General features: G+C 37.4%; 1 protein-coding gene across 1 annotated transcript; it reads left to right on the top strand.

Annotated features, from left to right (window-relative positions):
• Positions 1 to 6,476: 6,476 nt before the first annotated feature.
• Positions 6,477 to 8,113, top strand: LOC116250889 (endochitinase 4-like). Its single transcript, XM_031624870.2, has 3 exons — positions 6,477 to 6,794; positions 6,948 to 7,065; positions 7,537 to 8,113. Exons 1-3 carry the CDS (start codon positions 6,518 to 6,520, stop codon positions 7,829 to 7,831), a joined length of 690 nt encoding a protein of 229 aa, XP_031480730.1. The 5' UTR covers positions 6,477 to 6,517; the 3' UTR covers positions 7,832 to 8,113.
• The last annotated feature ends 5,708 nt before the right edge of the window (positions 8,114 to 13,821 follow it).

The following is a 13,821-nucleotide window of genomic DNA, read 5'->3' as shown; positions in this document are numbered from 1 at the left end:
CATATGCATATTGTTGTGGTGCATGTTTTTGTCCCTGACTAATATGATAAGTTGCTCGGTTATTGATAAGATACTTCCGATGCAAAGTCATTGACAAGATACTGACCACCAGCGGACCGCATTGTTCTCATCAAATATACAAATTCATGTACTATGCATTTTGATAGAATAGATTGGACGAGGTGACCTAACCGGTTGAAGGTGTAGACCGGCAGAAGCTATTGCACTGATGTTATGTCCTTGCTGTCAATGTTGTTCCATGTCCATCGTTTGACAGTTTTAAGAACGAACATCATGTTTCTTATGTCATAGAGGGGAGGCGAGCTCGAGCGAGTGAGCTTCCTGTTTGATGCACATTTTAATAAATGGAACGCACGTGTCTGTTCTAGCCTATTCCATTGCCATCAAACGGCCCCTAAGGGAATCTGGCCCTTCGTCTATCAAATTGGTGGGAAACCCCTCTCATAGAGAACCTCTATTCACTTGCATGTATGTATTCCGTTGCTTCGCTTCTCTTCTTTAAAAATCAGTTGACAAATATATTAAGATATTTAGTAAAGTTTAATATTTCAACCTCATAGGAGCCCATGTACGGCCTTCTAATTTGTTGTGGATACGGTGCGCATCAAGAATGTGAACACTAACAAGCTGAGTTTCCCTTTCTATATAAATGTGGCAATTAGATTATGATATGGATAATTACATTTGTCTTGATTATTTTATGATAAGAGAGAGAAACCTAAGAATTTTCACTTAGATCTATTTTCTCATTAAATGCCTGACATCAAGTTCAGGTAACTATCTTATATAGAAGAACTTTCGCTTAACCATTTACTTGTTATTTTTACTAATATTTTTTTTCTTTTTAAATAACCTAAATTTTGTAGAGGAAGTATCAAATGATAGACCAAACTATTCCAACAGTCTTTATGACTGGCATAGGTTCATAACCTGTAGGTACCAACAACGTTGTCGGTATAGATTACGCGCTATTTGGATGGTGGGAAAGAGTAGTAATTTAGTGTTTTCTTTGATAATTAAAAATAATGGAAAATAATATCTATATATATATATATATATATATATATATATATATATGAGAACGGAGACGAGGAGACGATCAATGTGAGTTTAGTCTGTCTGCCAACTCCTTGCATGGCACGTCATTTTCCGCCCTTGTCAGAATCAGGACCGCATAGAGTTACAATGAGAAAGAAGGGAGGCAGATCCACCCTCAAAAGTCCAGCACTTTTGGAAACCCATAGCCCTAAGCCATGACTCTTGAAGCTGATAACCCTGTAGAAATTATTGGACCAAGAATTGGACCAATGTTCACCATTCTTCAAGAAGGGCCATTGCAATTGAAACATTGAATTTTCAAGTCTAAGAAGTCATGATCAAATGTATAGGCACATCTCGTAGGTGCAATTTTTGTAGGTTGTTGGTAACAGTAATAATATGTTATTGTTTTACATATATGCTCAAAGTACGAGGCATGAAACATTTTTTAATGTGTTATGTATCAGCCCCATAACAATAACAATAAAAAGTGTTTAATGAATCCATCATCATTAAGTGGAACAATAAGATATTGTTATTATTACCAAGCAATCCCTGAGGACATGTTTGGCAACGAGAACACTAACAAGCTGAGATATTTGCTTTAAATATTAGTGCAGTTCATGAAACAAGTTGTTGTTGTTCTCATTTCCAAACAGCCTCTTAAAAGTGATTTAGATCATTGGCTATTCACCACCATTGAACTTACATGCTGACCACCAAAAAGAATGTCTGAAATCATTTGATGAGTCATTTAGTAGGTGTTTGAGAAGAAGAAAAAAAAAGTGTATTTAAACTAGAATGTTATGCTTTTATTTCAAGGAACAAGGTTTGATTATATCTCACCTTTTTTGTTGGATTTTGGAATAATGAAATCCTGCTATTTTACTCTGACCTGTTATAAAAAAGTCGAATTCTTTTTTGATACCTTTGCAAACCCCAACAGATGTAGCCTCTTCTAGGTAATTGTTAAACAAAAGCAAGGACTGTATCGAGAAAACCAAAAAAATATGAGCCCCAAGCCTATGAAGCAAGCCAGAACCTCCCAGGCTTTGGGGGTTTTACGCCAAGGGTAGTTTTTCCTAAATAAATACTAAAAATGATGTGATCTGAGGCTTTTATAAGAAAACGAAAACAGCAGAATATGAGCTAGCTCGAATGACCTACTTTAGAAAGCCCAAGTTTTTAGCTTTTATCTCTCGGGAAATGATTGAATGGGAGACCTCTTTAATTGGTAATTACCAGCAAAATGTCATCATTTTAAAAAACTTTAGATTATCGAAAAAAATTGCAAAGAAAGGGTGCCTACTGTTTAGATAAATCGCTTCTTGATTTTAAAAGTTTATTACATGCGCTCAATTTTTAAAGGAAGTTTTCAAAGAGCCGCCTACTGACAAGTTTTTATAAAGGTGCCTAGTGTGTGGGGAAATTAAATAATAAACCACCACTCTTTTTCTCTGAAATTTTTGTTGCCTTTTCTTTTTTATTAGCCTTTTTGGAAGTTTAGTAATCTGTTATTTGCCAGTAGTTGAGAGACGTGGGTGAGGCCCCTGCCCAGCACCCCGAGATTTTTAAAAATTAAAAAATTTACCTATTAAAAGGTTTTAAAATCTCAAATATGGTGGCCCTGTGACAATCCACCCCTAAACATCACAAATTGGATTAAGGATTTCGATATAATTCGTAATCCAACAGTTAACTAGCAATGATGTCAATATCGATTGCCACTTTTTTTTAGTTTGTTTATCGATACCGTATTCTTTTCACCTTTATTCATTTGAATGTATTGGATTGTTTTTTTTTTTTTTTAAAAAAAGATAATTAACAAAAGATTTAAGATATTTAATGAAATAAAATATGCTTAATATTTAGACCTTGTATAAGCCCATGTGCACCTATTTAATTTGTGATTGATACTGTGCACATCAATAATATGAAACCGATCTTGAGAATGTACACTTGTTAAATATTGATTTTCCCTTTATATGTAAATAGGGTAACTTGATTACGATATCGATAATTGCATCTATCTAGAGTATTTTATGATAAGAGAGACAAACCTAATGAATTTTCACTTAGATCTCTTTTCTCATCAAAGCCTGACATCCAGGAGTAATTATCTTATATAGAAAACTATGACTTAACCATTTTCTTGTTGTAACCAGCGGATTTTTTTCCTAATGTTTTTTCTTAGAACCTAAAATTTGTAAGGAAGTATCAAATGATAGAACAATCTATACCGACAATCTTTATGACTGGAATAGTTTCATATATATATATATATATATATATATATATATATATATATATAATCTTAGCAGTGGAGAGGGAAAGGTGGTCGATCCTATATTCGGTTGGTTGATTAAGAAAAAGAGAAAGAAAACAAGAAAACGTGTTTGAGTGTAAGTGAAAGAAAATATGGAGGGGATGAAAGGAAGAGTGTAATTCAATCCCTTCGCCTCCAAAAATTGAAAAGAATGGTCATGACGTGCCTGTTAAGAAATAGCGCATGAGTTGTCGATCCACACACATTTTCTGCATTACCCAGAATTTTGGGCAAACCCCCAAAAGTCCAGCATTTTTGGAAACACGACTTCCAACATCATCATTTCGTCTTTTCAAGCTGATAAGGTTAAGATATTTTCCATCCTCCATTGACACCATTCTTTATTCTTTATTGCCGTGTAGAAATTATTGCACCAATTGTTCACTATTCATCATGAAGGACCAGCACCTATGGTTGCGTTGAAACATTAACAATGTGCATGATGTAAGTCTATTGAAATAGTCACGATCAAATGTACCATGAAAAAGTCACATCATGGTGATGTAGGTGTACCTTTTATTGGTAATTTTTACCAGTTGTAACAAATGTCATATTTTATGTCATTAAAATATCTACTTCAAATAATAATGGGGTGGATTCATAAAACACTTTTTACTATTTCATCTATTTGCCCCATAATAGTAATAAGTATTTCATGAATCTGCAACATTATTTGAGGCAAACAAGAGAAACAGTAACAATATTGTTACTATTGCCAAACAAATAGTAATGAGATCAATAACAAATTATCTACATATTTGTTTTAAAGTTTGAAGCAGATTCATGGGATACTATATGGAAGTGTTTCATAAATCTGTTCTAATTCTAAAGTTCTCAGTTTGTTATTGTTCTCATTTGCAAACAGCCCCTTAAAAGTGTCTTAGATTATTGACTGTTCACTACCACGAAAGTTACAATGACCTGATCCACTCTCACATCGAACTCGAGCCCCCAGAATTGAGAGATTCTAATCTGCCCCCTAACCGTTTTGGTTTTTGTCTCAAGAATGCTAGAAACCATGACGTCCAACTCTTGGTTGTTATACTTCAACACTATTAAGGCACATGCTTCTACACATAGAAGACTTCATTTCGGAGTGTTGAATAGGCTTTGATATCAGTGTAATGACCCAAACCACTTCCTTACTGGGCTCGGGCCTTTGGTTCAATGGATCCCAACCAGCCCATACCAGCTTCGATTTCAACACCAAAAAAGCTATGATCCACCACTTTAACACCTCTTTTTATAAGCCCTTAAAAATCTCTTACAATCTTTAATACCATACTAAACTTTTGGGTGTTACAAAAAAAAATATGAAATTGTTTGATGAGTTATTTAATAGGTGTTTGACAAGGAGAATGCTATGCTCTTGACAACAAGGTTTGATTATCTCCCTTTTTGCTTTTTTGTTGGATTTAAGAACAACACATGTAAATACAAGCACCGAGGGATGCAGTGCAACCAGCACAAATCAGCAGCCACTCAGCACCGAGGGATGTCACTGGTTTAAGTAGCATGAGCGATCTCTTCTAGACCTTGGATACGACGGAATGGCTTTCGGGCCGGGGTGAGCAACAATGTCTCTCGACCAAAAGTAAAAATGAAAATTGAAGTAAAAATGAAAAAAAAAAGTTCAGTAAATGCAACCTACAAGTCATCTTTAAAAAAGAACGCCTACTGACTCATGAATTTGTTGTGAATTAGGCAGATCATGTTTGCTGATACGACACTCCGACGACCAAAAGAACCTCTCAAACTATGTAGGAAATGTTGGCCCCACCATTTGGAAATTAAATTGCTGAATAAATGTGAAAGTTTTCCTCAGTTCATCTTTCATCATATTCCTAAGTATGGGTTTCACGTTTAGAATTTCCTCATAGGAGCCTCCAAAGTTAGAAGGGCCTACCACTTCTGCTGATCTAGTAAATGTATCATTTAAGCTAAAGAAAATGGTAGTGATCCTTTTTTCTGGTGTGTGAAAGAGAAAAAGAGTAACATTGTAAAACATAAATTTCCGGTATTCCAACAGGAAATAACTGAATTTGATGCCTCTTTTTGGCATTTAACAGCAAAAGTGAGGCCATCACTGAGAAAAACCAGAAAATGATGGCGCCGTTTCCTTTAATCTTTAACATGGTGCCACCTTCAATCCATGAATCCTTCAAATATATATTTGAAACCATAGATTTAAGATCTTCATTATGCTTCAAATGCATTATGCTTCAAATGTACATAAACGAGGGGGAAGAAAGAGGGGTCTATGTCGTGTTGTATTGCATAATATTCGACAATATTCGATGACAGCTACATGAAACCAGGGGCAGAAGTAGGTGTGGGTTAAGTGTGGGAAATTATTCACACGTACCCAAAAAATTCCTTATTTTCATGTTGATGCTTCAAGGTAATTTTTTTATTTATATATTGGTGCCCCTAAAAAATTTAAAATTTTATACAAAGTGCCCATTGGCCAGAACTTTTCGGCTCTGCCCTGCATGAAACAGTGTCTTCCCACTACCAAAAGGCTCCTAAGATCCAAAAATTTTTAGATATAAGATTTACAAATTTTTAGAACGTTGGTTCTTGCATATCTCAAATAATTCAAGTTCTTTTTCGGAAATCAAAGATCTGAAATCCCAAAAACTCAAGATCCCAAAGGAACAATGTTTAAAAGACAGAGTTGCAATTTACTGATTACGGATTGAAACCCTGAAAAAGAAAAAATCTGTGAAAAATTTTCCAAGTTTAAAGGATTTTAAGTTGCGGAATTGGTCAGGAAATTGAAGGGGAAGGAACATTGATCTTTCCAAGCTTTACTGTGGACCAACTTTGCTCAAGATCGGGACTCCAATTGGTCTGAAGTCATCTCAGAGGTCGGTGTGATTATATTACGGATTGAAACCCAGAAAAAGAAAAAGTCTGAAAATTTTTCCAAGTGCAAAGGATTTTTAGTTGCAGAGTGAAGGGGAAGGAGCATGGATCTTTCCAAGCTTTATTGTGGACCAATTCTGCCCAAGATCAGGACTTCAATTGGTCAGAAGTCATCTCAGAGGTCGGCGTGATTATTCAGTCAGTGCCTATAAATACCACAAAGAATGCACCAAGCTAGGCATCACAGCAGAACTCATCATCAGAATGAAGAGTTACACACCGTTTGTTGCTGTGTTTCTAGTGGTAGTGGCTCTTGTTCTTGAAGTGGGCTTCGCCCAAGACACTCCAAGGTCAATTGTCACTCCTAGTTTCTTCAATAGCCTCCTCCCTCCGGATGGTTGTGAGGGAAAAGGCTTCTATAACTATGATGCATTCATATCCGCCGCCGAAAGCTACGGCGGCTTTGGCACCACCGGCAGCCCCGCCGTTAGAAAGAGGGAAATGGCTGCTTTCCTTGCTAATGTAATGCATGAAACAGGAAGTATGTCACTCGAGCTCTCTCTTCTGTCAGTTCCTACTTCCATAGAAACACTGTCTTTAGTTTTCCTCCTCTTTGCATTTTGAATTATTCATAGCCGTTAGTACTCATGAAGTACTGGGCTAACATGTTTCTTTAACAATAACAAAACTGTAGGCTTCTGCTTCATAAAAGAACAAAATCCACCCAGCGACTACTGTGATCAAAACAACCGGCAGTATCCTTGTGTTCCAGGCAAAAGATACTATGGCAGAGGACCGTTGCAGCTATCATGGTAACAATCACTTAGCACTAGCCAAGTGTTACTTCAGCATGTGATGAGGAACATGATTCTCTAGCATCATTAATTTTCCTCAGCCACGGTGTTTTTTCTTTTTTTCCAGTTTCCAATTTGAAGACCACCTTTTGTTTATGATCTTAGCTCATGCTTCAGATTTTCTTTTTTGCTGTCCTACTTCTAACATGTTCCTTTGGATTAAAACAAATGATAATCACATCTTTTGTCTTTGTATAGAAAGCGAAGATCAATCTTAACTTAATTAATACAACTACTTTGGAAAGTAATACACTAACATGTTCCAGAATAGCTTGACTTAACTTGGCAATCTTTTCCGGCAGTTGTCAACAAAAGTGAGGCATGTATCAGAAAAGACAGCTTTTTATGATATTGGGTTATGATAGGTTAATTCAGAAGCGATCTTTCTCTGTCTTTCACTTACTTTGGAACATGGTTGAACACACACAGGAACTATAACTATGGTGCGGCAGGGAAGGCCATTGGCTTCGATGGCTTGAATCACCCAGGGATCGTAGGCCACGATGCAGGCATATCTTTCAAGACTGCAGTGTGGTTCTGGATGTTGAACAGCAACTGCCACCAAGGAATCACCACCGGCGGTGGCTTCGGCTCCACCATCAAGGCCATCAACGGTGGGGAGTGCAACGGAGGAAATCCAGGAGCTGTGCGGTCCAGGGTCAATTTCTACCGGCGGTTCTGCGGGCAATTCGGCATAGCCCCAGGTCAAAACATCGACTGCTAGATTTCGCCACCGCCTTTCTTCACTGCCAACCTTGGCTATGATCCATCATACTAATGTTGGAGGCTTCTGCTACATCTGAGCATGTACTCAGATAAATAAATTTCTATTAATAAGTTTGGCGAATAATAAGCGATTCTCTCGAAGCCTCTTAACACCTGCTTTTGCCTGTGTTGAGGAGGAGCTAAGGCATCCAGTAGAGCCATAGAGGCTAGAAATAAATACAAGGGAGTTTGTACCCACCCTCTCTTTCTCTAGATATAAAAAATATATCTTGTCCAAATATTTGCAAATGTAGCCAGTCTTTGTCGTGTGCTTGGTTGAGCTTTTTAACCCATGGCTGAACCACAAATGTGATCTGACCTCTCTCTCTCTCTCCACACACAGATCTTTCAGAGCACAAATATAATAATAGGGTCTTTTAGCTATTTCAAATAAGAAATGGATACGTTGGGGATTTTTTGTTTTTATTTTTATGAAGAAACGAAGTTTTTTCAATTATATTGGGTTGGGAGCTGCGCCAAGGGAACGCTGGCAGGAGGTTTAGTACTGCTTCCAGGCTCGGGTGAGGTGCACGACAACTATGGGTGGCGCATTTACTTAGTGCTGGGCATCGGGCCGGGTCGTTGGGCCCCGACCTGGGCTAGGAAAAATCTGGCCCGGGCCGGGTTTGAGCCTGATAACCCTCACCTTCCCGGGCCAGGCCTGGGTCTGATAACCTAGCCGATAACCCTCCCGAGCCGGGCCCGGGCCCAATAGGGCGGCCCGGCAGTGGGCCGGCCCGGCCTGACTCTCGGGCGGCCAGCTGCGCTCGTTCCCCTCTCCCTCTCTGCAGCTCTGCTCCCTCTCCCTCCTGCTTTCCCTTCCCCTCTCCCTCCGTCCGCCGCTTGCTCCCCTCCCTCTCCTCTCCCCCTCTCCCTCTCCCTTTTCCCTCTCTCTCGCTCCCCTCCCCCTCTCTGGTTCCTTCCTCCTCTCCCTGTCCTGCTCTCCCTTCCCGGTCTCCCTCTCCTCCTTCTCCGCTCTCCTTCCTCCTCTCCCTCTCGGCTCCCCTTCCGCTCGTCTCCCTCTTCGTGGCGGGTTGGACCGGGCCTGACTTTTGGTGGCCCGGTTGGGTCCGGGCCCAAGCTTTAGGCCCGATAGGCCGACCCTAGCCTGCCCGGCCCAGCCCGATACCCAAACCTACATTTACCATTTGCAGTTTAAAAGAGTATTACCTACAATCTACAATAATCAAGTTGACAACTGGACTTTCACCACCCCATCAGTATCTTGTACCCCTTGGAACTGTTCTCACATGTGGAAGAGGCTGGCCGAACATGCAAGAAGTTAAACATGTGACCTGCTTCAGGAGACACCAAGTTTATTGAAATAGCACATACAAGAATGGAACTTAGGATGTACCAATTATATGTCTGCCAGCCCTAACAAGCAGTTATGCCAGCCCTTAAAGCAATATTAATGTTGCCTATTCATCGTGCTTGAAGTTTGCATATTGACAACCAAATGCATCAAACATGCATCTTTGCTTGGGATTTTACACGTCCAGTTGAACAACTAAGTCTCTCAGCTATGTTAAAAAATAATAATAATAATTAGGAAAATTGATCTCTAAGAGGACATTTGTCATATCCTGAAGTATGGGCTTCATATTTCCAATTTTTTTGTAGGAGCCTCCAAAATGACAAGGACATAGCCTTTATATTGTAAAGTGAATTGAATCTGACAGGCCGTTGGATTGAACTCAAGTGGCATGACAACACTCAGTACCTCGCTCTCCCAAAAAAAAAAACACAAATGCATGAAATTAAGTGCCAAAAAAAAAACCTCTTTCCTAGATTAATGGAGAAAATTATGTATGCCCATCAGAATGAAGTCTATCTTTCGAACGGCAGATCTATTTCATACTATTGATACTGCCCTAAATATAGAGTTAGTTCCAAGTAAGCAACAGGGGGAATAATTCATCCTACCATCGGGCTAAGAGCTGAAGCATATATCCTTCTCCTCATCCCCAAGAATTGGGGATCTGCTTTGAGTGCTTTGAAGTGGAGCACTTGTTATGTTTCAAATTACATATAGGTGTCCGATTGCAACATAGGCAGTTGAAGCCCAGAATGTTTGAAAAGAAGAATGATGGTCTAGCAGTCCATGCCCCATCCATTGCATGAAGCCTCTCAAGGATAATATAGGGCTTATTAAGTGCGATCATTTAAATTGAAAATTATAGTATTTTTTCGAGGTGTGTGAAAAAAAAAAAAAAACCTTCAAACATAATATTGAAAGACCTAAAGTAGGTGTTCCTAGCAAACATGAGGCATGAATAAGCCTGAAGGGGTGTAATACGATCAGGTGGTTACGGATCACTCCCAAAAGAATTCGAGGTTCCAATCAAGGTAGCATGTCATGCTCAAAAACGTATATTACTACTCTGGTCTGCCAGTGGTGGAAAATGTGATACTCGAGTCAAATACTATATATTCACGAGGACCCAAAACAATCCATACCTTGAAGGCTCTGGGAGTTTTATGCCAAAGGCTGTTTCCCCAAAATACATATTTTAAAAAAATATGTGGCTTGAATAGGAAAAGGAAAACAAAAAATATGAGCCCCAAACACCTACTTTAAAAACATAAGCTTTTAACTATTCTCTCTCATTACAGGGTTGAATGGGGAGACCTCTTCAATTGGTAATTATCAACAGAATTAGGGCTGGCATCAAGAAAACCTGAAAAAATGTCCAAAAATACCGTTTAAAGAAAAAAAAAGAACTTCTCAAATGAGAAAGACTTTGAAGTGTGGAAGTGACGGGAAACTGGGGGAAGATGGGTGGAACTTTTATCTGTTTAAGGGGAAGACATACGCCGGCACCACCAACAACATCTTTTGTTGATTCATCAACAATTATCTGCTGAGATATTTCAATTCTTTTCATCCATACCATACTTTGCCATTCAAAAAAGTATGGACACAATTATTAGACCATAATACAGAAAAGGTCTGAATATCAGACCATTGCTCGCTGGTCATCCACAAAGGATGGACGACTCTCTACAAATTTGATCATTTTAAAATGCTTTAAATTGGCAAAAAAGTACCTTGTGATAAATCATTTCTCCACTTTTAAAAGTTTAATGATGTGCACTCAATTTTTAAAATGCATTTTTAATGAGTCCACAAGCCTTATATAAAGTACTTAAGGTTTGGGGAAATTAAATTAAATCATCACTCTTTTTCTCTCAAATTTTCACTACTTATTTTTTTAGCCTTTTAATCAGCTTGTTTTGTAATTTCTTCTTAAATTATTGTCTTTGTAATGAATAATTGGTCTGTTTTATAATCTCTTCTCAGATTGTTGTCTTTGTAATGGCAACCAATAGAATGCTTAACTTGCTCTCTGCATGACATAGAGGGGAGGCTAGATTAATTTACATTGGTTGCTTGGCTATCATGGGCAAAAAAATAGGAGCACACCCTGTTGGCACAATGGGCGCACAAGGTGGAAGCTGGTAGGTAGGCAGTCTCTATTTTGAATCATTGGGCATCGACTTTCTGTGTCATAAAAAATTCTGTGTGTCATAAAAAAGAGGTTCACTAACATGCAATCCGAAACATGAAAGCAAACCTTGTACCTTAAGAAGATGTGGCCCTTCAGTGAAAGTTTTGGTTTTCTGCCAAATAGCAGGAAGCCTCTCTCATAGAGAACCTATATTTGCTTGCATGTACATATTGCTTGGTTCTTTTCTTTTCTTTAAAAATCAGTTAACAAATATATTTAGTTAACAAATATATTTAGTAAAATTTAATATTTCAACCTCACAGGAGCCCATGTACACCCTTTTAATTTGTGATGGATACACTGCACATCAATAATGTGAACCTGATCTTGAGAATATCGTTAAATATTGAGTTTCCCTTTCTATATAAATAAGGAAATTAGATTATGATGTGGATAATTACATTGGTCTTGATTATTTTCTGATAAGAGACAGAAACCTAAGAATTTTCACTTAGATCTATTTTCTCATTAAATATGTCTGACATCAAGTTCAAGTAATTATCTTATACAGAAGAACGGTCACTTAACCATTTTCTTTTCTTTTTTTTACTAATATATTTTTATATTTTGAAATAACCTAAGTTTTGTAGCGGAAGTATCAAATGATAGACCAAACTATACCGACAATCTTTATGACTGGCATAGGTTCATAACCTATGCATACCAACAATCGTTATCAGTATAGATTTACACAATATATGGATGTAAGGAATGAGTAGTCATTCTAGTGTTTGGTTTGTTAATTGAAAAGAAATGAAAGGAAAACTATATATATATATATATATATATATATATATATATATATATATATATATATATATATATATATATATATATATATATATATATATATATATATATATATATATATATATATATATATATATATATATATGTGTGTGTCTCTCTTTGCATGACACGTCATTCTTTGCATGACACGTCATTTTCCGCCCTTGTCAGAATCAAGACAGGATAGAGTTCTAATAGTTACAAGGAGAAAGAAGGGGCGGATCGACCCTCAAAAAGTCCAGCACTTTTGGAAACCCATAGCCCTAGGCAATGACTCTTCAAGCTGGTTAAGGTATTTTCTTCCCTCCAACTACTGTCCTGTAGAAATTATTGCACGAATTGGACCAATGTTCACTGTTCATCAAGAAAGGCCATTACGATCTAAACATTAAACAATGTGCATTATGAAAGTCTAAGGAGTCATGATCAAATGTACGGTGAAATAGGCACATCTTGGAGGTGAAACTTTTATAGGTTGTTTACCAACCGTAACAATATGTTATTGTTTTACATGTATACTCTAAGTAATGAGGCAAATTTATAAAACATTTTTTAATATTTCATGTATATGCCTCATACCAATAAAACTATTTCATGAATCTGCTTCATTATTTAGGACGGATACAGTGGGACAGTAACATATTGTTATTAATATTGAGAACACTAACAAGTTGTTTCACATATTTGCTTTAAACTGTTCTCATTTCCAAACAGCCCCTTAAAAGTGCTTTAGGTCATTGGCTATTCACCACCATTGAACTTACATGCTGACCACCAAAAACAATGCCTGAAATTATTTGATGAGTCATTTAGTAGGTGTTTAAGTAGAAGAAAAAGTGTTTTTAAACTAGAATGTTATGCTCTCATTTCAAGGAACAAGGTTTGAACATACAAATTCGAGCTAACTCGAGCTCTACTCGAACTCGCTCAATAAACTAGACTCGCAGTCGTAAATGAGTGGACGAGCTCGAGTTAAGTGGGCTTGGCTTAAGCTCGAAAATATATATATATATATATATATATATATATATATATAATACGTCTCATAAAATTATTAGAAAAAGTATATTGCTCAAATAGGTATGCACATGACTGGTATGTGGGATGTTCCCTGTTCAAATATATATGTTACTTCGTTCTTTTTAAAAGTAATTTTTTAATGAAATGCTTGGCTCCACTTGAACCAATCTTCAGCTCAAGCTTAATCGAGCCGAGTTCAAGTTTTAAGAGCTTGAACCAAATCGAGGTCAAGCTAATGAGATCGAACTCGATTGAAAATCGAGCCGAGTTCAAGCTGGCTAAACTTGGCTTGAACTCACTCATGAACAGCCTCATGTGAAAAAGAGAGAGAGAGAGAGAGAGAGAGCTAATGACTGATATCAAATCAGTCTCAAACCATTATACCCCACTCCTAAATGTCATTAAGATTTTTTGTGGGTCAGAATACAAGAGATACTAGTACTTAAAGAGTTATTTATATATATGGTTCACAATATAATTTTTTATTGTCAACAACATTTATCTTTCCTGACCTACTCTCTCTCTCTAGCTGTAGATTGAAGAGCAGACGAAGAGAAGCAATTTTCAGATGAATGTGAAAAAAAGGGAAGCAATTTTCAGATGAATGTGAAAAAAAGGAAAAGAACTA

Source organism: Nymphaea colorata, chromosome 1, assembly GCF_008831285.2.
Source record: "Nymphaea colorata isolate Beijing-Zhang1983 chromosome 1, ASM883128v2, whole genome shotgun sequence".
Lineage (NCBI taxonomy): Eukaryota > Viridiplantae > Streptophyta > Magnoliopsida > Nymphaeales > Nymphaeaceae > Nymphaea > Nymphaea colorata.
Note: the sequence above shows the minus strand (reverse complement) of the source record. Positions and strands in the feature narration are given on the sequence as shown.

Bases quoted from the DNA above. Each gene is read 5' to 3' on its own strand.
- LOC116250889 (XM_031624870.2), top strand. From the start codon at position 6,518: ATGAAGAGTTACACACCGTTTGTTGCTGTGTTTCTAGTGGTAGTGGCT. The intron at 6,795-6,947 runs GTATGTCACTCG...ACAAAACTGTAG, and splicing joins TGTAATGCATGAAACAGGAA to GCTTCTGCTTCATAAAAGAA. The intron at 7,066-7,536 runs GTAACAATCACT...GAACACACACAG, and splicing joins GGACCGTTGCAGCTATCATG to GAACTATAACTATGGTGCGG.